The following is a 22,625-nucleotide window of genomic DNA, read 5'->3' on the forward strand; positions in this document are numbered from 1 at the left end:
ACTTGTAAACAATATGTATAGTAGGTATAAATCATTTAAATACCTACAAAAGTAACTAAGGAAATGATATATATCTTTAATTTAGGTTTACGTGAACCCAATGTTTAATATTTTAAATTTCATGATATTTACCTATATAAACCCTACTGTAAAACAATGAGCTTACTTTATAGATCCTTGTAAACTTACTTTATGTATCTTTATAACATTGTATACTCAATAAACTTCTTTTGACAAGGAAAATTTGGCCAGGTCCTGCTGATCCATGTATGGCCAACTTAATGCATGCCAATCATGGAATTGCTTGAGAATATTGAGTACAAGTTGTCGTGCTCATGCCCCGCCCTCCTCCTCTTCCCCCCCTACATGAGTGGCAACTGTGCTCTGAATTCAGGGACAGTGCAGCATTGTTGTCGTCCCATCAAAGGAAGTTGCTTTAGGTGGGATTTACTGGCAGGATCATAGGGCATTTGTGGGACCAAGCACTGTTAGGTGCTGCAGCACATTTTTTTTCTTTAATGGGAGGCCCTAATTTGAAAATGGTGGGTTGTGCTCCAGGTTAGTAGTTGGCAGCATGGCAGGGTACTGCAGATCTGTCAACAAGAATGTTGCTGGCTTGCAGTTTTGTAAGATTTTCAGGAAACTTCTGTTTCCTCCACAAACTCTCTCCTAGATTGTAAGCTCTAATGAGCAGGACCCTCTAGTTTCTCCTGTATTTAATTGTAACTGTACTGTCTGTCCTCATGTTGTAAAGTGCTGCGCAAACTGTTGGCGCTATATAAATCCTGTATAATAACAATATTTTTTTTCCTTCTGTTTTTTCTAGATTAGCAATCACCACCATGTCTGTGTCACACAGTTCCAGGCTCAACAAGGGGGTGAGGGAGCAGTATATGAAGCTGTCCCAAGAGGGGATGGTCCAGGTGACCTACGTCTGGATTGATGGCACTGGAGAAGGGATCCGCTGCAAGACCAAGACCCTGGACTATGAACCCAAGTCTATTGAAGGTAAGATGGCAGCCCTTCCCCCACTTTTACACCTTGCCTGGTCTTCCGGCTTCTGGACATCTGGATGCACAATCTGGCGCTTTAGCACACACTTTAGCACACAGGCATTTGTGCATTCCAAAGCATGCTAGGACTATTTAAATCACGATTTACCTTGTCCACTGTTAGCAAAATTTGGCTGCACACAGAGCACACAGCCAAATCTCCTGTTTCTAATCATAATAACAATTTCGTCTAATGATATAAATGCATCTCACCTTTTGATCGTATCCATCCTCTGGTGTGTGCCCCATCCAGCCAACTAGACAAATAATCACAACCTCATGCTTCCAGTTCCAAAAACACACTGCCAGCCAGCCCCAGCTGTCTGCATGAGTCACTTTATTAGCATATCAATAGGAGGTCCCACAGCTCGAGGGTTCGGCCTCCAACAGCCAATAACACCTCTTACAAAGCTTGTGACCTCACAGGATATCAATGACCATATAAGGATTTAACAACACAGGAAAATGCAACAACCAATGAACAATGACTACAGGAGTCTTATGGGTGTGTCTGAGCAGAGACAGGGTGCATGTATGTTTTTAGAAGCCACATGGCTTTCAAACATTAACCCTGTCTCCAACCAGAACCCAAAAGACTCCCGTATTTCCGTTGATAGAAATCCCTATTATACATTGTTCCAGAGAACAATGTATACCTGGATTATTCTACTGTCTTTGTGGACGAGAGATTATCGGCAGGCGTACACTCATTGGGCCACAAATGTGTTGATCAGGCACACAGGGGCAACATGAGAGCACACTCGTTAAACCGATAATGTCTTTGCAGAGCGAACACATCCCCACCAGACGATCGTTCTGTGCATCGCACAGGGGCCCTTAGCTAGCAGACACGTCCCCACTCCGCAAACATTTCTCTACATCCCCAAAGAGCTTTTCACTACCAAACGGATCTCAACCAGCGTTGGTCTGCCCCAGTCAGCTATTAGAGCGGGCTGTGATTGAACACACACTGGGAGACTTATATCAATCAATATAAAATTTTCCACAACAGTCCCTCCTCTTGTCATATGATACCATGTGTCCCTCGATGAATCCTGATCTTCTTCTTAGTCCATAAAAAGTAAAACACGGCTTGACACGTAGACTCTGTTGGAGATGACGTGGTGAGCTGTAGTAGTCGCCGATCGGTCTGGGATCCTCTGTGTCTTGTACGTGGGTCGGGCTTCGGGGCATCTCATCAGGGAAGATGTGGTCATCTGCTCAGACTCTGGTCACGCATCCAATCAGGCAACAGGAGCACCTCATCATGGCATATAGAAGGAATAGAGACAAAAACAACATGAGTATATATAACCCTACTTCCTTCACTATGATCCGCTGCAAGATAAAAATTAAATCTCCAACGATTCCCAAACCCTTAAAAAGGATTCCAACCTTCACTATCTATAGCTCTGGCTTTGCCTTGTAGGGACCTAAACATTATCCATATGGGCCTGAACTTTGTCACTACTATCCCCGATCCAGATATAACAATCTTTACTTATGAATTCCCAGAAACCCCCTTGGAATGTGGGAACTTCCTTGTAGCTTCAACAGTTACATGAAAACATCCCATCCTCAATGGATGAGAAATTGTTCAAGCGTTTTATAAGCTCAAGCCCCCACCGTGTACAAGCAATTCCCTTCCAGCTGTCCCTGCCATTCTTACCTTCTCTCGCGCCATCAGATCCTCACGATCGGCGGCGACATAAGATGCTGGGACGAGTTTCACTAGCACACATGAACCTCTTGCCTTACGGGAAATTACCTTATAAGCTGTAGATCCGCATTAATACCAAACTTCAGTTGAAGCACACTTGTGGGCTACCTAGTTATCCCGATACCAAAGCTGGCAAGAACCAGAGCTATTGTTAAAATTATAATTAATTTTACCCTCTAGAAATGTTTTGTTAAGTTCCATTGACAGGTGTCTGTTTGGATTTTACTAGTCTGTCAAAACTCCTCACACCAATATGAACGTCACATATATCATGTACCGCCTTCATCGCTGGGGCACTAATACCCGACCATGTGTCCTGTTCTCTTTCTTAGCTAGTTGGGATGCTTTTCATCGTTACCCTTGCTAAAATTTATTAAACAAAAAAATATAAATTAACAAAGATACTTCTCTACTCTTTGTGGTTGATCAGCTTCTTGCAGTGGCTGGCGTGGTCTCATCCCTCAAGCTTATTTACAATGACCCAGTTACCTGGTTGGAAAGAATGTAAACTGGTTATTGTGTCAGGGTCCAGGATGGACTCGTGAACCCTGTGGTGGACCTTTTGAAGTTCATGTTACAGTGATTGCACCCACCCCATCAGCTGAGAATGTAGGTGACAGCTAATGAGGAAAGTACAATTCTGTTTTTGGTTGACCTTCAAACAAACCTCATATGGCAATAACCCCGACATCGGGACTGTGGTCACTGCATAACCTGTGCGTGGCTTACCATCTGGGGTGTAATACCTGGAACCAGTGACAAAAAGGTTATTAGCATCTGGGATGGGAGCCTCCTTCACCAGACTGCTGCTTGCTGATTCAAATTCCCTCAAAGAAAGACAGTCTTGGCACAAACTTGGTTAGAATTAGAGCGGTTAGTATTGTTGGTTTGAAAATGTGTTATTCTCACCACTATCATCCCCCCTTTTCTTCCCTCCTCATTACAAACTGGAGGAAGACATGCAGGGTTTAGAATGGTGCAGAATAAAACAGTGAAATAGCCTATGATACTTTTACCTTCTTATACACCTGTACACACACTTCTAGAAACTCTTTGGACCTGAAAAGATACTTATAAACAAAGGTTATTACTCTATCCTTCAAAGAATGGTAAACAATACAATATTCATGTACATTGGTAAATTGTCACTGACAAAACCGACAATAACTAAACCCTCTGTAAATCTTACTTTCACATTTTTTTCTTAAAATACAATAGCCGCGACACGCAAGAGGGATGTCGCGGTAGGTTCAAACATCTTGTTACCACATACAAACAATGAAACAAAGACAAACATTTAGATACAAATGTGGGGGAGATATTTCATAGTTCCCAAAAACGAAAAATGAAAAATAAACACGACCAGATGGAATGCTGCCTTCACTCTTTTAGCGATAGAAAAAGAATACAATTTGAAAAGCACAAGAGCATTTCGAAATCTTTCCATGGACCAGCCACACAAAGTTCAAAAACAGGCCTGTGTATTTTTAATCACACAAATGTGTACTACGCATCCATCAACTCACTCAACATTACAGATTTCTGAAGCCGCAGTCGCGCAACATCAACTCCAGAGGGATACCCAAAATAGTATCCTTGGACCACCTATGTCAATCTTTCTGGGATTTAATGGCCTTTTCCTCAGAACTCAGATTTCATGTATTATGTGGCTGTCTGACTGGGGTGCATGGACGACCTATTGCCCATGACGATTCAAATTGCTTTTTTTTTGGCGAACTCTGCGTCCAGAGAACCCTGCGCTTTATTTTCGGAGCGATTATGGTTTGCGCCTTTATCACCATAATCGACCCCCGCATTCCGATTATTATACACGGCCTGAGCGGGGCTGTTAGCGTACTACTCCTCACGTCTATGCCAATACAATCGCGAACTGGAATTCCGACTATTATACACGGCCCGACCAGTCTCACGATATACTGCCTTCTAAACGTGTTTGTCCGACAACTACAAAAACACCATGAAATCCTCCACTATTCAAAACAATGTTATGGCTTCTCTCTGTACCTAGATATTACAACAATAACTAGGATGCCTCCTGTTTGCTCTCTACCCAAAACTGTATTACAGTATAAACCTTAATTTAATTTAAAAATAAAAATGATTTTGTCTTTCCAAACACAAGTCAAAAGACGCCAAGCCCCTCCCACAAACTTCCTGTTGCACACCTGAGTAGGAAGAGGGAGGGGGAGGGGAAGCCTCAAATTTTTGTCTGTATCAAGACATTAGAAAATTCTATGGCTAACAACAAATAAAAACTTTTGTCCAGGAGTGGGTGGAATAAGCCCCCATATTGCAAATGGGAGGGAATCCCCCTTGACTCACATATCCCCTAGGAAAACCACAAGTTTTGACCGAAATACCACACAACAGTGTAACAAAAGCCAAAAACTGAAACTCCTGCAAAAAGACGGCTGAAGGAGGACCAAAGTCTTTTCCCTTCCACTGCAAACCACAAACAAAATGTTGCCATTAACACATGAAATTTAGTTGTTGATCGAGATTTCTTCACTAGAAACATAAACTTCTTTAAAACAACTGGTATAAAAACCTAAATGATTCTACTGGAAATGGAAATCAGTACAAACCCAGGAGATATTTCGCTCGAGACTAAAATCAGCAGAAACAAAAAGGCAGTTGCAGCAATCGAAAATCGGTCCACGGCAAAATGGTGAATGAAACCAGGACTACAGAAAAATGGCCGACATTAACAAATGACAAGACAAACCAGGATTTCTTAAACACTACACTCTATTTGACTCTGAGAGTCAGAACTCCCCCCATGCTATTACCTAGAAACCTGAGACACCCACAGGGTGTAAACAGCTCCTCTTGTGATGTCCCAACAATGCATGGGCATTTGGATATGCGACAGGCATTTCAACTTAAAACCAATATTCAATACAGAAAACGCAATAGTTTCCTTAAAAAGTATGTAAACAGTACAAAAATAGAATTCACAAAATGGTGCCTAGAAGCCAGATTGTAGCTTAAAGCACATGGCTTTGCACACACAAAGGAATACACAATGGAGCAGCTCCCCCTATAGGAGGGCTCACAGGTCAAAATTGCCGCCGATGCACATGGTGACCACAACAAAGGTCAGACCCCAACAAAATGGCGCATTTTCCCGCCAAAACTGACCAAGATGGATAAACATTTCAAAGTTCACACACAAAGGAAAAGAAAATGGCCGACCGTAGTCACATGGTAGACAACAACAACAAGAGAACTAAAGGAAGTAGCAGACAAAAACAATTTTCCTGCCAAAACCAAAAATGTCTCCCCAAAAACTTACACATTTGAGATACTAAATGAACCCTTAGGCAAACATTTAAAAGTGTTAAAGTTACAAAAAAACACAACTTAGGAACACATGCTATCCAATGAAACAACCAAGCCACATAACCCACAATTACACGGCTGAAACATACACTCAAACTCAGTTCACATCAGCTTTCACAGGAACGAGAGATACAGACAGTGAATGCTTGCATGTCTGTTCAGAACATTAGAGTTCCCTTCCCCCAGGGCGTAGCCCCTTTCAATACAAAAAAACAATGCCTGCCCCTTCACTATACTCATGGCATCTTTACAAACAGGTTCAGCTACTTACAAAACTACTCAGCCACACACACATTGCAGGCTGCAAATAATATCAATTCATACATTTATATTTCTCATATGCATTACAAACTTGTTACACAGCATCAGTCACACACACACACACACACAGTCTCTTTACACAAAGATTCGAGATACAAATCACACACACACGCAGGCACACACACAGGCACACACCAGACATATGATCAAACTTCCAGCATTATTTCAAAAGATGAAAAATGTGTTCTTTTCGCGAAGCAGACCCTCCCCAGCACATCTTAATGATTCGATTCTGAAGGAGGTTCTGTTCACTCCTACGTTCTGGCTCGCCATGCTGTTAGCGAAATTTGGCTGCACACAGAGCACACAGCCAAATCTCCTGTTTCTAATCATAATAACAATTTCGTCTAATGATATAAATGCATCTCACCTTTTGATCGTATCCATCCTCTGGTGTGTGCCCCATCCAGCCAACTAGACAAATAATCACAACCTCATGATTCCAGTTCCAAAAACACACTGCCAGCCAGCCCCAGCTGTCTGCGTGAGTCACTTTATTAGCATATCAATAGGAGGTCCCACAGCTCGAGGGTTCGGCCTTCAACAGCCAATAACACCTCTTACAAAGCTTGGGACCTCACAGGATATCAATGACCATATAAGGATTTAACAACACAGGAAAATGCAACAACCAATGAACAATGACTACAGGAGTCTTATGGGTGTGTCTGAGCAGAGACAGGGTGCATGTATGTTTTTAGAAGCCACATGGCTTTCAAACATTAAACCTGTCTCCAACCAGAACCCAAAAGACTCCCGTATTTCCGTTGATAGAAATCCCTATTATACATTGTTCCAGAGAACAATGTATACCTGGATTATTCTACTGTCTTTGTGGACGAGAGATTATCGGCAGCTTTGAGAGTTTTTATGTTCAAAAGCTCCTCTCCTGAACACAAGTGCGTCCCCCCCCCCCCCACAATTTTAACTCTAAATGCCTCTTCCTCCCATAGAGGGGCATTTAGAGGTAAAAAAACAAATTCAGAACTCCTGTAAAAGCAGTGGTTTATGTGTGCATGAGGCCCAAAGTGGAGTATGCAGAGCTAGAATTGGAACTCATCCATGTTTTGCCAAGAAACTGTTTATTTTGCATCTATGGAAACATCCACTTTACATGGGTTAACTCTTAAGGGAGGGGGAAATAAAAAAGACCTTCATCAGCACTTTTGAAAAGCTCAATTAATATTTTATTCAACCCTTGAAATAACAGATTGTGTGTAATAAAAATGACTAACCAGGAAAATGTATTAATGTGCCTCAAGGGTGATCAGCTGTAATCCGAATATTGTCCTCTCCTCTGCCATGTGATCTCTAACCTGGTATTCCTGCTAACTCTTATTCCTTTTCTTCCATTAGAGGTCCCAGAATGGAACTTTGGTGGCTCAGGCACATATCAAGCTGAGAACTCCAACAGTGACATGTACCTTGTCCCTGTCCAGGTGTTTCGTGACCCTTTTTGCCTGGACCCCAACAAGCTAGTCATGTGTGAGGTCCTAAAATACAACCGAAAATCAGCAGGTACAGTACCACTGTAGCAGAATTGGAGAATCTGTGAACATGGGACATTTTAAATGACCACTGGTGACTCTTTAATTACATCTAGAATTCTAAGTATTGCTTAGTTGGCAGTTTCTGCATTCCTATGTGGTGATAACAAGCATCTGTAGTCAGGGGATACTCGTTATGGCATAGTGTCTGCTCATCTTCAAAAGGGTTCCAATTTTATTTGCTGTAGCGCAGAGTATATAAAATACTGAGCACATGCTGCTGTTTTTGCAAGTATTGCAGTACTTTTTGGAGCTCATGGATGACCTTAAATTTCCTTCTCCACTTTGCAGAGATTTCTGGCATCACTAGAACATTGCTGAGCAATTCCACTGTTTAGACTGGGTAGTAGAAATGGTGAATGATTGCCTTCTATGTTTTGAGAAGTTGCTTTGTAGGTTCCCACACAGCAAAAAGCACTTTGTACAGTTCCAAAATTCCAAACTATGTTGGCTTTGAGTGATGTCTACTTGACATTCCAGAAATCCTTGCAACATGATGACATGACTTGTATAGTCGCTCATCAATATTTAAATGTTTTTATAGGTTTAGTGTTCAAAATATATTTATTAACATTTTCATAGAAAACATAGTAAACAACATGAAAATTCACAGTCCATGGACAGTCAGAAACAAACATGTGTAGGGAGTCAGCCCAATGGCTATTGCCCATAGCTTGACTCCTGTGCTCTAGTAGGGTTGAGCTAGAGTGAAGGACCGTCTTCCGGTGCAAGAAACGTATCTGGCTAATAATCCTTGGCGTTCATAGTATAAAGTAACACTTGTAGATTGTATAAAGTAAAAGGGAAAGGACCAGATCCAAGAAAGGAGAGAAAGAGGGGAGGAAAAGGAAAAAGAGGAGGGGGAGGGATGAATCGGGGAGGAGCAGGGAGAAGTAGAGAGGGATGGGGGGAAAAGTCAAAGAGGAGCAGAAGAGCTGCTGAGGAAACATTTTCTAGGGGAAGTAAGTGTTGGATTAGGAGGTGGCAGATCGATGGCTTCTTGGGATAGTGAGCCTCAGGGGTAAGGTTCTCGTTAAGATATTCTCAGCGGGTTCAATAGCATGTTCATTAGGGTGTCTGAGGTGGCCAGACAGACCACAACATCGTATAATTTTCATATGTGTCATTAACAAGGGCCAACATCTCCATTCTCATGGTATCATTCATGGTCGAAACCCACCGTGACAAAGGAGGAGTGGTGGTTGTTTTCCAATATGATGGAATGAGCTGTCTCGTTGAGGACATAAGAAAATGTAGTAGGTTTCGTTTTTGTGTTATAGACCCGGGTAGTATGGAGAGGAGAGCAGTTTTTGGGGAGGTCGGTAATGTTTCATCATAACATTTATTGTAACATTCAAATACCTGAGTCCAGAAGGGGCGGATCCTCTCACAGTCCCACCAGACATGTAGATAAGTCCCAGTAGAGGCGCTACAACGCCAACAGGAGGCTGAAGAAGATGGAAAAATTTTGTGCAAAGTGGCAGGGTCCCTGTACCACCTGGATAGGATCTTGTAATTCTTTTCCTGAGAATAGCAAGATATCGTTAATTTATGCGTAAAGTGGAACGAGGTCTGCAATTCCGGTCTGGAGATGTCCTCAAGCAAGTCCGCAGACCACATCCTAGTGTAATGTGGCAGGTGGTCGTGTGTTAGGGCCTTTAATAGGCCATATAAGGATGAGAGAAGGTGTCTGTGCGTTTCCGGAAGGGAAACCAGTTTTGGAGCAGTGTATTTGGGAGGAAGCGTGTAGGTGTTTATTGAACGTTGACATGTGCAGGGCGGTGAGCCAGTCACAGGATCCTGCTGGTGTGACCGGTGTCCCCTGTAAATGATGTACAAAAGAATGCACTTGAGGCCAGTCAGTGCGTTTGAAAGACCCCATGGTCGTCGCTCCCACGCCCTGTGGGAACATTGGGTTATCAAACAGAGGTGTCAACGGGGATGGGTCAGAAGATAAAATGGCGCAGAGACCTCTGCCGTACCAAAGTTTAAGAGAGGCGAGCGTTAGTGGTGGGAGAGAGGGTAGGTGGGCATAGACGTGTCTATATGCCCATAGGTGGGCTCAAAGGTCCACGGGGGCCAAGTCTTGCTCTATTGAGACCGATGCCTTCAGGAAGGGATGAGGGAACCATTCCAGGATGCGTGCCATATGGGTGGCTTTGTAATAGAGCTCAAAGTCTGGGAGACCAGCCCCACCCAGTAACTTCGAGAGAGTAAGCAGATTGTACTTAACTCTGGGGAGCCCACGGTTCCACATTAATCTAATAGCCAGGGATCGTAAGGAGGTGAAGAAAGATTTTGGGACTATGACAGGGATTGTTTGAAAGAGGTATATGAGTTTGGGCAGGGTGTCCATTTTAAGAGTATTGATCCGCCCGAACCACAGCAAGGGGGATCCACCCCATTCTTCCAGGTCTTTCTGTATGTGGGAGAGTAGGGGGACATAGTTCAGTGAAAATAGGTTGGTTAGATTAGAGGGGATAATAACCCCTAGGTATGATATCCCTTTTGTTTGCCATTGAAAGGAGAAGTTTGATTTCAGTAGGGACAGCATAGAGGCAGGGAGGGATATGTTGAGAGCTTCCGTTTTGGCTATATTAAGTTTAAAGTTGCTGAAGGAGCCGAACCGGCGGAGTTCCAGGAAGAGAGATGGTAGTGAGACATGGGGTTTTTGTATATAGACTAAAAGGTCGTCAGCATATAGGTATAGCTTGTGGTGGGAGGGAGGTGTTTGAATGCTATGGATGGAGGCGTTCTGACGTATGGCACATGCTAGGGTTCTATAATGATGACAAACAAAAGTGTGGAGAGGGGGCAGCTCTGCCATGTACCATTCGAGATGTCGAATGGTTCTGATGCAGTGCTGTTTACTAGTACTGTGGCAGAAGGCTGGGAGTACAAAGACATTACTTTAGTGATGAAGGTTGTTCCTAGGCCTAGTTGTTCAAGTGAGAGTCGTAAGAATCTCCAATTAACCCTATCAAACGCCTTCTCGGCGTTGAAGGATAGGAGGCAGGCCTTCAGGTCTTTGCGCTGTATAAAAGAAATGAGGTGAATCGTTTTAGTGGTATTGTCCCTGCCTCTCGGCCAGGGACAAACCCTACTTGGTCATTATGTATCACTCCTGGGAGAAGGGGGGACAAGCGGGTGGCCAAAACCTTTGCGAACAATTTAAGATCTATGTTGAGCAAGGATATAGGCCGATAGCTACTACACTGGGATGGGTCTTTGCCCGGTTTTGGTATTATGGAGATGTTGGCTGACAATAACCCTTTGGAGGGTAAGTTGGATACATCAATAGAGTTGAAAGCTTTTGTTAGGAGTGGTGCTAGTTGAGGGGCAAATATTTTGTAAAAACGGGGGGTGTACCCGTCTGGTCCAGGACATTTGCCTGTTTTCAGGTCCTTGATGGCTTGTAAAAATTTGGATGTGGCTAAAGGTTTATCAAGCTCTAGAGAGTCTGATACATCAATGGTGGGTAACGCTGTCTCTGTGATGTAGTCTCGCATGTCGTCGCTAGAGGTAGTGGTCTGGGTATGTGGGACTTTACGCAAAAGGTTGTAAAGTTGTGAGTAGTATTGTCGAAAGGAAGCGGAAATGCCTGATGTATTGAACGTCTTGTCTTGGTTGGATTGGATAATAAAGGGGATGGAGTGACAAGGGGGTCTAGGGTGAAGGGTCCGTGCCAGGTGTTTACCGCATTTGTTTGCAAGTGAGTAGTAGAGGTTACGTGCTCTATCTCTAGCAATCAGGGAATGTGAGTCTAGGAGTTGGAGTAGGTCTTGACGAGCATTAGATAGTTGTACAAAAATGGTGGGGTCTAGGTCTCGTTTAATGGATGGGTTCAAGTTCCGCTATAGTGGAAAGGAGGCGGCGTATATCATCGGCTCTTATTTTTTTGAAGCGAAAGCCATGCCATATAAGCACTCCCCATACCACGCATTTTAAGGCCTGCCATTGATTGAGGGAGGAGGTGGTGTCTGAGGAGTGATCAGACATGAAATTCTTAATGGTTTTGGAAACATTGGCTACGCAAACAGAGTCTCATAGTAAATTATCATTGAGTCTCCAGTATGTGCCTCTGCGGGTCATCGGGGGTCGTGCTAGGGTCAAATAGACGGGGGCATGGTCAGACCAGAGTATGTGACCTATGCATGCTTAGAGGGTAGGGCTGGGCGATTTTCTAAAATAAAAAAAAAATCTGCGATTTTCTTAAAAAAAACTCGATTCACGATTCGAAACAAGTTTTTTTGACACCGCGTCGGTCCTGAGGAGCTGCGGGCCTGAGTTTTTAGGCGAGGCCGCTGTTTCAGCCCAGTCCACGGCGTCCGGCCTCGCGGACTAGGCCGAAGCCGCGGCCTCACCTAAAAACTCCTGCCCGCAGCTCCTCAGGACCGGCGCGGTGGCAAAAAAATAACCATAACCATTCACTAAACAGCATAACAGTGAAACATTAATGTGTAGCCATGGCTATGAACACGGTGAAGGAAAATCAGCATAACGGGTAATATGTAAATGAACTAGAGGTTATTAGGAAACGGTAGTCCTTGGTGGAGGGTGCCAGCATAACATGCACATGTACTTCAGGCATTTAAAGAGGCAACATACATAACCTATAATATAGAGAGGTGCACATGCAGATGAATTGACCAAGGCAACCTGGGGGGGGGGACAGCGAGGAGGAGTTCAATAAAAAGGGAGAAAGGTATGTATGGAACACGGGTATCAGTCCAGATCACTGGACGAATGTACATTAAGTAGGGGAATATATGGAGTCAAAAACCATTTAAAAAAAAAAAAATGAAAAAAGCAATGTAACAGCTTGCGGACAGGGTGGATGGCAGCAAATTAAGCCTACATTGGCCTCGGAATGATTCCTGGAGAAAGAAGAAAACAGAAAGGTAATCCAGGCTGAGTTCAATCGTTGGGATCCTGCTGCAGAGTAGATCTGGGGCTACGTTTGCGGCCCTGTTTCTGCCATTGTGGTGTAAAGGGTAGTCCCGGGGTAGTCGGGGAAAACGGTCAGTCTGGCAGGGCAACTTGCGGCAGTTCCATTGTACTGATGAATGAAGGTAAGTCTCCCAAAGTGTGAAAGATGGCAGTTTTACCCTTGTGGTGTACTCAGAGATGGAAGGGGAATCGCCATTGGTATTTTATCTGCCTTGATTGCAGGAGCTGCATAAGTGGCTTCAATGCTTTCCCCATTGCCAGTGTCTGGCGGGAGAGATCAGGGAGAAGCATCACAGGGGTGTCGGTGAAGAGGATCGTGTGCTGTGAACTGGCAGCCCTCATTATATTCTCCTTGATCTTGTAAAAGTGGACCCAGCACAGGGTATCACGTACGAAGGAGGGGTCAGAGGTTCGGGGACCTGAGGTTTGGTGTACACGGTCCAATTCGATGGAGTCATCCTTGGGATGTTGTAGCAGTTGATTAAAGATGGCCGTCACAGCCGCATGTAGATTTTTGGGGTCTACAGATTCGGGGATCCCCCGTATGCGTATGTTGTTTCGACGATTGCGATTTTCGATATCGTCTTGTTGGTAGGAAAGCTGCTGCAGCATGACCGTGTGAGTGTTGAGGATTCTGTCATGTGTCTGTACAGAGTCACTTAGGCTGTCTGCAGTGCTTTCTATATCTTCAAAGCGTGCCCCTATGTCCTTTTTAAGGTCAGAGATCTCCTTTTTGTATGCCTTCTCAATCCTGTGCACACAGTGCTCAAAGTCTGCTTTAGTGGGCAGGGATCTGATGTAGCTATGGAGGGATCTGATCTGTGCCTCCATGTCCCAGCCCTCCCCTGAACCCAGGGAGACATTAGAGCGGCTCCTGGTAAGCCTGGATGTAAACTCGGGGTCCTTAGGGAGTGAGATTTGGCTGTGTGAGCTCACCTGTGTGTGCAGGACCGAGTCAGAGCGTGCTGGGGACGGCGGAGCTGGTGCCATCTTGGATTGTGGGCGGCGCTGTGAGGCAGACGGAGATTGGCCGAAATAATCATCCAGATCGCCCCCTTGACGGTTTCCGCTGGTGCCCTTCGGTGCCTTGGGTTTATCTTTCCCCATTGGTGTAGTTTTTGGCTGATTTACTGGCCGTTATGAGGTCCATGGAACCAAGGGATCCTGGGAGCTGAATGCAGGCACGTCTCACTGCTCCATGCATCAGGCCACGCCCCCGAGGTTTTTATAGCAATAAGTGTTAAAGCTATGCTGTACTGGGGTTTAGATTCCCCCAAATGTGCCAATCCCCCCCCCCCACCAATCTAGAACATACTTTTGGGTTAATTGGAGTTGGTAAATTTGTTCATGTGTACATTGTGGCAGGGTATGTAGGCTTTTTCAGAGGTGGGAGGGGCTGATGAAATAGTTTTCTGTATGTATAAAGTGCTAATTGGGGGTCTTCATTGAAGATGGTATTAAAGGGAGCTTGCAGAATACTCCTGAAGCCTAAAGTGGGAACATACATGTATTGGGTTTTTTGAATCAAAGGAAAAAACTTTGCTGTGCAGCTTGTCGGAAATGTGTGCCCTTTCACGTCATCACATTGTAGAGATGCAGACCTTGCCCTTGTTCAGTGTACACAACTTTAGCGTTTACTTTGGCAGATCCACTGATGGAACTTTATTGACTTTAATTTGTTTTATCCTTCCAGAAACCAACCTGCGTCACACATGTCGGCAAATCATGGACATGGTGGCTGATCAACACCCATGGTTTGGCATGGAACAAGAGTACACTCTTCTTGGTATTAATGGACGTCCATATGGCTGGCCTGAAAATGGTTTCCCAGGACCACAAGGTTAGATTTTTTATGATGGTTTTGTTAAACTGTAAATCAGAAATTTACATGGCAGAGGAACATATAGCACTCAATGGCTCGCCATAACAGTGACCTCTGCTTTTGAAGTCAACTGTTAACTTCCTCCAGCTCCATGCCTACAGTTGGACCTGAGGCTGGAGGAATAATCTACAGGAGCCTGTGCATTGCACCTGTAATACTCCATTGTAAACAAAAAAACACAAACAGATTCTTTGCAAAACTGGTGCACTTTGTTTTGTTTAATACAAAAGGTGAATATGCCTGTTGCACTACAAAAACTTTCAGGTTGGGGATTTTTCTAGCAGCCATTCTGTTCTGTAGCTATAAGATCTTGTGCTCAGGATTAAGCTGGGTTGGGTTAGAAAGATTAATATAATGAAAAGCCAAAGTTGGGGGGGGGGGATTCTTGGTACCCAAGGTCCTTGGCAGATCATGGGACTCCTGAATGTTAAGAGATAACAGAAGTGCCATCTGTCTCTCCTGTGCAGCTCGTCATGTGACTACTTCAGAGCGTTTAATCACTCTCCTGTCCTCATTAGCGGCTGATGGGGCTATTAGCTGTGTAAATGTTGAGTGTAGTTTATGTTGTGGAGTCCACATTGTACATGTGACAATCTGATGTTAAGGATTGTAGACAATTAAGGTCTCAGTTCAAGTAACTGCAATCCTGGCTTTCAGTTATAGGTAGTTTCTATTAAATTGCTCCAGAATTATAACATTTGGAGTCCCTTGCAATCTGTTTTAATGCCCCTACGAAGTCTAGCTGAGGTAGATGTGGATTAACCCAGTTTAAAAAAAAAAATAGCTTTGCAAGACAACCTACAAATTCTGGGTCGAGCGCAGGTGCTCGACTAGGTTTTGAAACCAGGACCAGTGTTGACTACTAAGCCACGATTTCATAAATGGATAGCTGCTGAATTGTGGTCCTAAGGCACCATTGTTTACAGGGCTTTAGCAGAGCTTCCTACGGCAGGAAATGGTTATCTGAAGTTATTCTCAGTGTTTGCAAATATCTTGGCCATCAAAATTACAATTATCCAGAGCATTTCATCGAAGCACAACTTTGGATTAAATGAGAATTGTGCTATTTTGAGCTGTTGCTGGATGACTGTAGTTTGTACATTGAGACATTACCAGAGGCTGAAATGGCAACAGATCTCCAAGTTAAAAATGATTTGTAGATTGAATTAAAACTCGCTTGATTATTTTTGCTTTAGAACTGATGGCCTTTGGTCTCCCCTACAGGTCCCTATTACTGTGGAGTCGGTGCAGACAAAGTCTATGGAAGGGATATTGTGGAATGCCACTACAAAGCCTGCTTGTATGCTGGCATCAAAATCTATGGCACAAATGCAGAAGTTATGCCATCACAGGTAAGGATAAATGACCCAATCTAAAATCCTGACACAATCTGTGAGGGCCCATTACTATTACTATTCATGTCTTGAAACACTAAACGTGTGTCCAGAAACAATTTTTCCTGCAATTGCTTTACATTGGCAGATAGAAGCACATAACATGCATGTTGATACATTGGCAACAAGTATTTAGCCTTGGTCAATGGTGGTTAACCTGATCTACTCCAAATTCTAATCAAAAGCACATTGGGGAAATGTATATCTACAAGTGTCGAAATGCAAAATAATGTCATTGCACATAGTCTCACATCTATTCACACAGATCTAAATGGACCCTAAAACAATTAAAAGTCTGCTTTGCCCAAGATGGATAGGACTACATTTCAATGTGATGTGCAAACTGTTTAGTTATATTCTATCTTTCATTTCTTCTATAGTGGGAGTTCCAAATTGGACCCTGTGAAGGGATTGATATGGGAGATCACCTTTGGATGGCTCGCTTCATCCTACACAGAGTATGTGAGGACTTTGGTGTTGTGGCAACGCTGGACCCAAAACCCATGATTGGCAACTGGAACGGATCTGGGTGTCACACAAACTACAGCACGGAAAACATGCGGAAGGAAGGAGGACTGAAGTGAGTCTCCCAGGCAACTTTTTGGGGCTGGAAGAAACAAGCAATGCTTCTAAAAGCCTACACAATCATGTTAAAAAAAAATATTGGATCCCAGGAGGAAATGGTTTAAACCAGTGGTCTCCAACCTGTAGCCCATGGGCTAGATGCGACCCTTTTATCTGGCCCTTGGGGCACTATTTCTTCCACTGACACCAATGACAAGGGGCAATTCCTCCCACTGATGCCAGCAATAAGGCACTATGCTTCCCACTGACACCAAAGATGGGGCACTATTCCTTCCACAATTTTCTACTCCCACTGGTCACTCTGGCCCCCCCTAAAGTCTGAGGGGCAGTAAACTGGTCCTTTTTGTTTCAAAAGTTTGGAGCCCCCTGGTTTAAACTATATTTTTGGTCTCGGCTTTTGTATGCCACAGTAAAAAAAAATAATAATCCCAAGATCTAACTGAGGGTTTTATGCAGTAAACCTGTAGGCTACTAATTCTGAAAATGCTGATACTTGGCTTCATTACATTGAGTTGGTGACCCTTAAAGTGGTTGTAAACCCTTAAACTTAAGAGGACAAGAACAGTCAACCATTAGCACCACATCCCATAAGGAAATACACAAAAAGAAAGGGAATGGGGTAAAATTGCCCCAAGGACTTTTAAGGTGCTTAAATAATGAGGTAGGTAAAGTAAAGAAGTATATATGCAGAGTCTAACTGAACAAAAGTTTATTTAATATTATTTAATACATAATCACAAAAGATTAAAAACAGGTCTCTCAATATCCATATCAGGCTTTACAAAAACAGTGAGCAAAAAACAACTAATTAAATACCACTCAACATGTTTCGCTCAGTTTACGAGCTTCATCAGGAGTTCTGGTAAATATGTGGTATACAAGCCAATTGATAAATGAAGATAAAACAATTACTGTAGCAGGGGCGGATCCAGAGTCTAGTCTTGGGAGGGGCACTGCCAGAAAATATATTTTTTTGGGGTACATGTATCGGGGAAATGGCTGGTGTTGGCACTTCAATCATCACGGCACCATGGTTGTTATGGTGTCAGGATGATTGAAGCGCATTATTACTATTATTACATTGTTATAAAAAATTTAATAGTTTAACTCACCATAATGCAGAATCAGTGGGAGCCCCGAGTGTGTCACCTGCCACGTCACCTGTCACCAGATGCAGATTGTCACTTGCCACGTCGCCTGCCACATGTTGCAGATTGTCTCTTGCCACGTCGCCTGTCACCAGATGAAGATTGTCACTTGCCACCTGCTAAGGTGGTCTCTTGTGTCCCAGAGACAGGCAGTAGCGAGATGTTGTAATCCCCATTAGTATAGAATCCCCCCTCAGTGCAGAGCCCCCATTAGTATAAAATCCCCCCTCAGTGCAGAGCCCCCCATTAGTATAGAATCCCCCCTCAGTGCAGAGCCCCCCATTAGCATAGACTCCCCCTCAGTGCAGAGCCCCCCATTGATATAGAATCCCCCTCAGTACAGAGCCCCCCATTAGTATAGAATCCCCCTCAGTGCAGAACCCCCATTATTATAGAATCCCCCTCAGTGCAGAGCCCCCCATTGGTATAGAATCCCCCTCAGTGCAGAGCCCCCCATTGGTATAGAATCCCCCTCAGTGCAGAGCCCTCCATTGGTATAGAATCCCCCTCAGTGCAGAGCCCCCCATTGGTATAGAATCCCCCTCAGTGCAGAGCCCCCCAATGGTATAAAATCCCCCTCAGTGCAGAGCCCCCCATTAGTATAGAATCCCCCTCAGTGCAGAGCCCCCCATTGGTATAGAATCCCCCCTCAGTGCAGAGCCCCCATTAGTATAGAATCCCCCCTCAGTGCAGAGCCCCCCTCTAGTATAGAATCCCCCCTCAGTGCAGAGCCCCCCATTAGTATAGAATCCCCCTCAGTGCAGAGCCCCCCATTGGTATAGAATCCCCCTCAGTGCAGAGCCCCCCATTGGTATAGAATCCCCCTCAGTGCAGAGCCCCCCATTGGTATAGAATCCCCCTCAGTGCAGAGCCCCCCATTAGTCTAGAATCCCCCTCAGTGCAGAGCCCCCCATTGGTACAGAATCCCCCTCAGTGCAGAGCCCCCCATTGGTATAGAATCCCCCTCAGTGCAGAGCCCCCCATTGGTACAGAATCCCCCTCAGTGCAGAGCCCTCCATTGGTACAGAATCCCCCTCAGTGCAGAGCCCCCCATTGGTACAGAATCCCCCTCAGTGCAGAGCCCCCCATTGGTACAGAATCCCCCTCAGTGCAGAGCCCCCCATTGGTATAGAATCCCCCTCAGTGCAGAGCCCCCCATTGGTATAGAATCCCCCTCAGTGCAGAGCCCCCCACTGGTATAGAATCCCCCTCAGTGCAGAGCCCCCATTGGTACAGAATCCCCCTCAGTGCAGAGCCCCCCATTGGTACAGAATCCCCCTCAGTGCAGAGCCCCCCATTGGTACAGAATCCCCCTCAGTGCAGAGCCCCCCATTGGTACAGAATCCCCCTCAGTGCAGAGCCCCCCATTGGTACAGAATCCCGCTCAGTGCAGAGCCCCCCATTGGTATAGAATCCCACTCAGTGCAGAGCCCCCCATTGGTATAGAATCCCCCTCAGTGCAGAGCCCCCCATTGGTATAGAATCCCCCTCAGTGCAGAGCCCCCCATTGGTATAGAATGCCCCTCAGTGCAGAACCCCCCATTGGTACAGAATCCCCCTCAGTGCAGAGACCCCATTAGTATAGACCTCAGAACAGCGCGGACCGGACGATACACACAGCCGTGTCCCTCGGGCTCCTCCTCCTCCTGTGTGAATGTAAACAGAGAGGAGGGGGAGGTGGCTTCAGTCCGCTGCGCTGAGGCACACAGCGCAAGACCTGAGAAGCAGATCAGGTCAGCGGGCAGTGTTAGCGGTGCGTGCCGCTACCTACGGGTGTCACCCCTCTGGTGGGTGTCACCCGGGTGCGGACCGCACACCCCCGCACCACCTAACAATGCCACTGCCGCTGTCTGTCTCTGCGGAGCCGCCTGGCGGCTCTTTCACCTATGGAGCCGCTGACCTGCCCGGCGGCTCTCTCAATTACGGAGCCGCCCGCCGGCTCACTCACCCGCATTTCTCGGATAGGCAATTGCCCCGTTGCCCCCCCCTGGATCCGCCCCTGTATTGTAGATTATTGAACGCGATGAATAGCATTCGCAGAATAGGATAAGTCTCATCTGCCTGGACCTCCCATGTTGTTGGTCACAGAGGGGCTAAATGTACATATAACTGAAGCAAGGTTATATGTACATTTATCCCCTCTGTGACCAACAACATGGGAGGTCCAGGCAGAGGAGACTTATCCTATTCTGCTAATGCTATTCATCGCGTTCAATAATCTACAATAATTGTTTTATCTTCATTTATCAATTGACTTTTATACCACATATTTACCAGAACTCCTGATGAAGCTCGTAAACTGAGCGAAACATGTCGAGTGGTATTTAATAATTGGTTTTTGCTCACTGTTTTTGTAAAGCCTGATATGGATATTGAGAGACCTGTTTTTAATCTTTTGTGATTATGTATTAAATAATATTAAATAAACTTTTGTACGGTTAGACTCTGCATATATACTTCTTTACTTTACCTACCTCATTATTTAAGCACCTTAAAAGTCCTTGGGGCAATTTTACCCCGTTCCCTTTCTTTTTGGTTGTAAACCCTGTTACACCACTTTTACCTACAGGTAAGCCTATAACCAGGCTTACCTGTAGGTACCTTGAATATCTCCTAAACTATAAGTTTAGGAGAGAAATTTTCAGTATATGCACTGCTGTCGACGTTGGCGCATGCGCACTGAAGAAACAGGCCACTGGTGCCGTTTCTTCAAGAGTCATGCTGTGACCGGCGACTCCCATGTGCATGCATGGGAGTGACGTAATTGCGGCTCTGGCCAACCACAGCGCCGGAGCCACAAACGCGGAAGTAACTCCGGTGGAAGATGTCAGCGCTGTACTCGGAGGGCCGACGCCGATCCAGGGCATCGTTCTAAGGTAAATATTTCAAAGTTTCTTCTTTTTCTACATTGTTGCTCTGGGTCAGTAATTCTTATAGCCAAGCAACTAGTATTTTCAGTAGAAGCCCAGCAATGGCAGCCTAGAGGTTACACTCATGAGATAGATAATAAATACTTTAAACCGACCATTAAGAATACTAACCTATCATAATTAATGTTGCCCTCTATCAATAGAGCCAAGATGTTGATAAAAACTAGCGCTTGATTTTGTTACCATTTTACAGTAATCCTTATCTTATATACTCCATATTTATTACATGCAGTAGTCCTATTTGATGGATGTTAGATTTTCACAAAGCATGGAATAGTTCACTATTTCACATTACTAAATGACAAAGCCCTTAGTGTTGATAGTAACCAATTCTATCCATATTTAATGGTGTTCTATTGAGATTATACAATGACCTGTTAACACACCAGTTTGATTCAGCATTTCCTTACTGTCCCGCCAGACACATTGAAGATGCCATTGAAAAACTAGAAAAGCGTCACAACTACCACATCTGTGTCTACGACCCACAAGGTGGTAAGGACAATTCTCGACGCCTGACAGGACAGAATGGAATCTCCAGCATCCATGAATTTTCAGCTGGTGTGGCCAATCGTGATGCCAGTATTCGTATCCCACGCCAGGTTGGACAGGAAGGCTTCGGCTACTTCGAAGATCGCCGCCCAGCAGCCAACTGTGACCCCTACGCTGTTACTGAGGCCTTGGTCAGGACGACCCTTCTGAACGAAAGGGGCAGTGAAACTAAAGACTACTCTAAGAATTAAATGTGGGGGCTGGACCCACCCAGTAGATTCCATCCATTTTGCATCTTGCATCTCAGCCTTTAGTGGGTTGGTCAGCTCAGCTGCAGGCTCACAGCTAAGTTGTCTCTTGCAGAAAAAATGTTTCCAGGGTGTCTGTAATGCCCACTCTGGTCTTTCCCTAAAGAGTGGCTGACATGGCCAGCTTCATTAAAAAAAAAAAAAAAACACAATCTGATACGTCTAGTCTTAAGGGAAAGACTGCAACTGTGTCCAGAGACAAATTAGCTGAAAGTGAAAGCAAGGCTGGCTGGTAAACCTGCTCCATTGTTTTAATCTGTTCTTTACTAATCTCTTTCTGTACAGTTTCTTCCACTTTGGAAGGTAGAGGGCATTGATTATTATAGACTGAAAGCCAGTGGGATGGCTCTTTTTCAGAATTCCTTATAACTAAGGGAGTGGCTAATAACTGCACTGCTTAAATGGGTTTTTAATGTGTGACTAACAAGGACCATCAACCTGCTGGGGGGGTTGTGTTTTTTTTGTTTTTAAAGATCCCATATCCTACTTGTGGGGTATTTTTTTTTTTAAAGCTCCACAGTCATGTTTAGGTCTGAACTAAAGTTCCTCAGAAGAGGGTTTTATTGTAAACGGTGTAATAACATGTGACTGTTTTTGGATTTTTATCACTTGAATAAAGCCAGGAAAAAAATCAACCACCAGTGTTTGTTAATGAGTGGACAGAAATATAGGCCAAGCGACAACTTGGGAAGATGTGCCAACTCTTTTCTCTAAATGTTGGTGACCATTTTCTAGTGCTGGTAGCATAGGCGTCGCCAGGGTGTGGCTATCGAGGCTGCAGCCCTGAATGTGGAGTGATGTGGCAAGTGACAATCTGCAAATGGTGGCAAGTGATGTGACAAATGACAATCTGCAACCGGTGGCAAGTGAAAATCTACAAATGGTGGCAGGGGACGTGGCAAATGATAATCTGCAAATGGTGGCAGGTGACGT

The 22,625-nt window shown here is 44.6% G+C and overlaps 1 protein-coding gene and 1 long non-coding RNA gene across 2 annotated transcripts in view; one reads left to right on the forward strand and one right to left on the reverse strand.

Moving 5' to 3' along the window:
* Positions 1-22,625, reverse strand: part of LOC141108262 (uncharacterized) — a 326,101-nt gene that overhangs the window by 174,942 nt on the left and 128,534 nt on the right. The window lies entirely within an intron of this gene.
* On the forward strand, positions 831-22,118 carry LOC141107274 (glutamine synthetase-like). The gene is made up of 6 exons (XM_073597967.1): positions 831-1,008; positions 7,813-7,974; positions 14,647-14,793; positions 16,060-16,187; positions 16,610-16,809; positions 21,314-22,118. The coding sequence occupies exons 1-6, from the start codon at positions 843-845 to the stop codon at positions 21,633-21,635; spliced, it is 1,125 nt and encodes a 374-aa protein (XP_073454068.1). The 5' UTR covers positions 831-842; the 3' UTR covers positions 21,636-22,118.

Source organism: Aquarana catesbeiana, linkage group LG09 (genome assembly GCF_042186555.1).
Source record: "Aquarana catesbeiana isolate 2022-GZ linkage group LG09, ASM4218655v1, whole genome shotgun sequence".
Classification (NCBI taxonomy): domain Eukaryota; kingdom Metazoa; phylum Chordata; class Amphibia; order Anura; family Ranidae; genus Aquarana; species Aquarana catesbeiana.

What these genes read in the sequence shown, in the direction of transcription:
- LOC141107274 (XM_073597967.1), top strand. Translation starts at nt 843, where the DNA reads ATGTCTGTGTCACACAGTTCCAGGCTCAACAAGGGGGTGAGGGAGCAG. An exon ending in ATACAACCGAAAATCAGCAG is followed by an intron (nt 7,975 to 14,646) that starts GTACAGTACCAC and finishes TTATCCTTCCAG; the next exon opens with AAACCAACCTGCGTCACACA. An exon ending in CAGAAGTTATGCCATCACAG is followed by an intron (nt 16,188 to 16,609) that starts GTAAGGATAAAT and finishes TTTCTTCTATAG; the next exon opens with TGGGAGTTCCAAATTGGACC.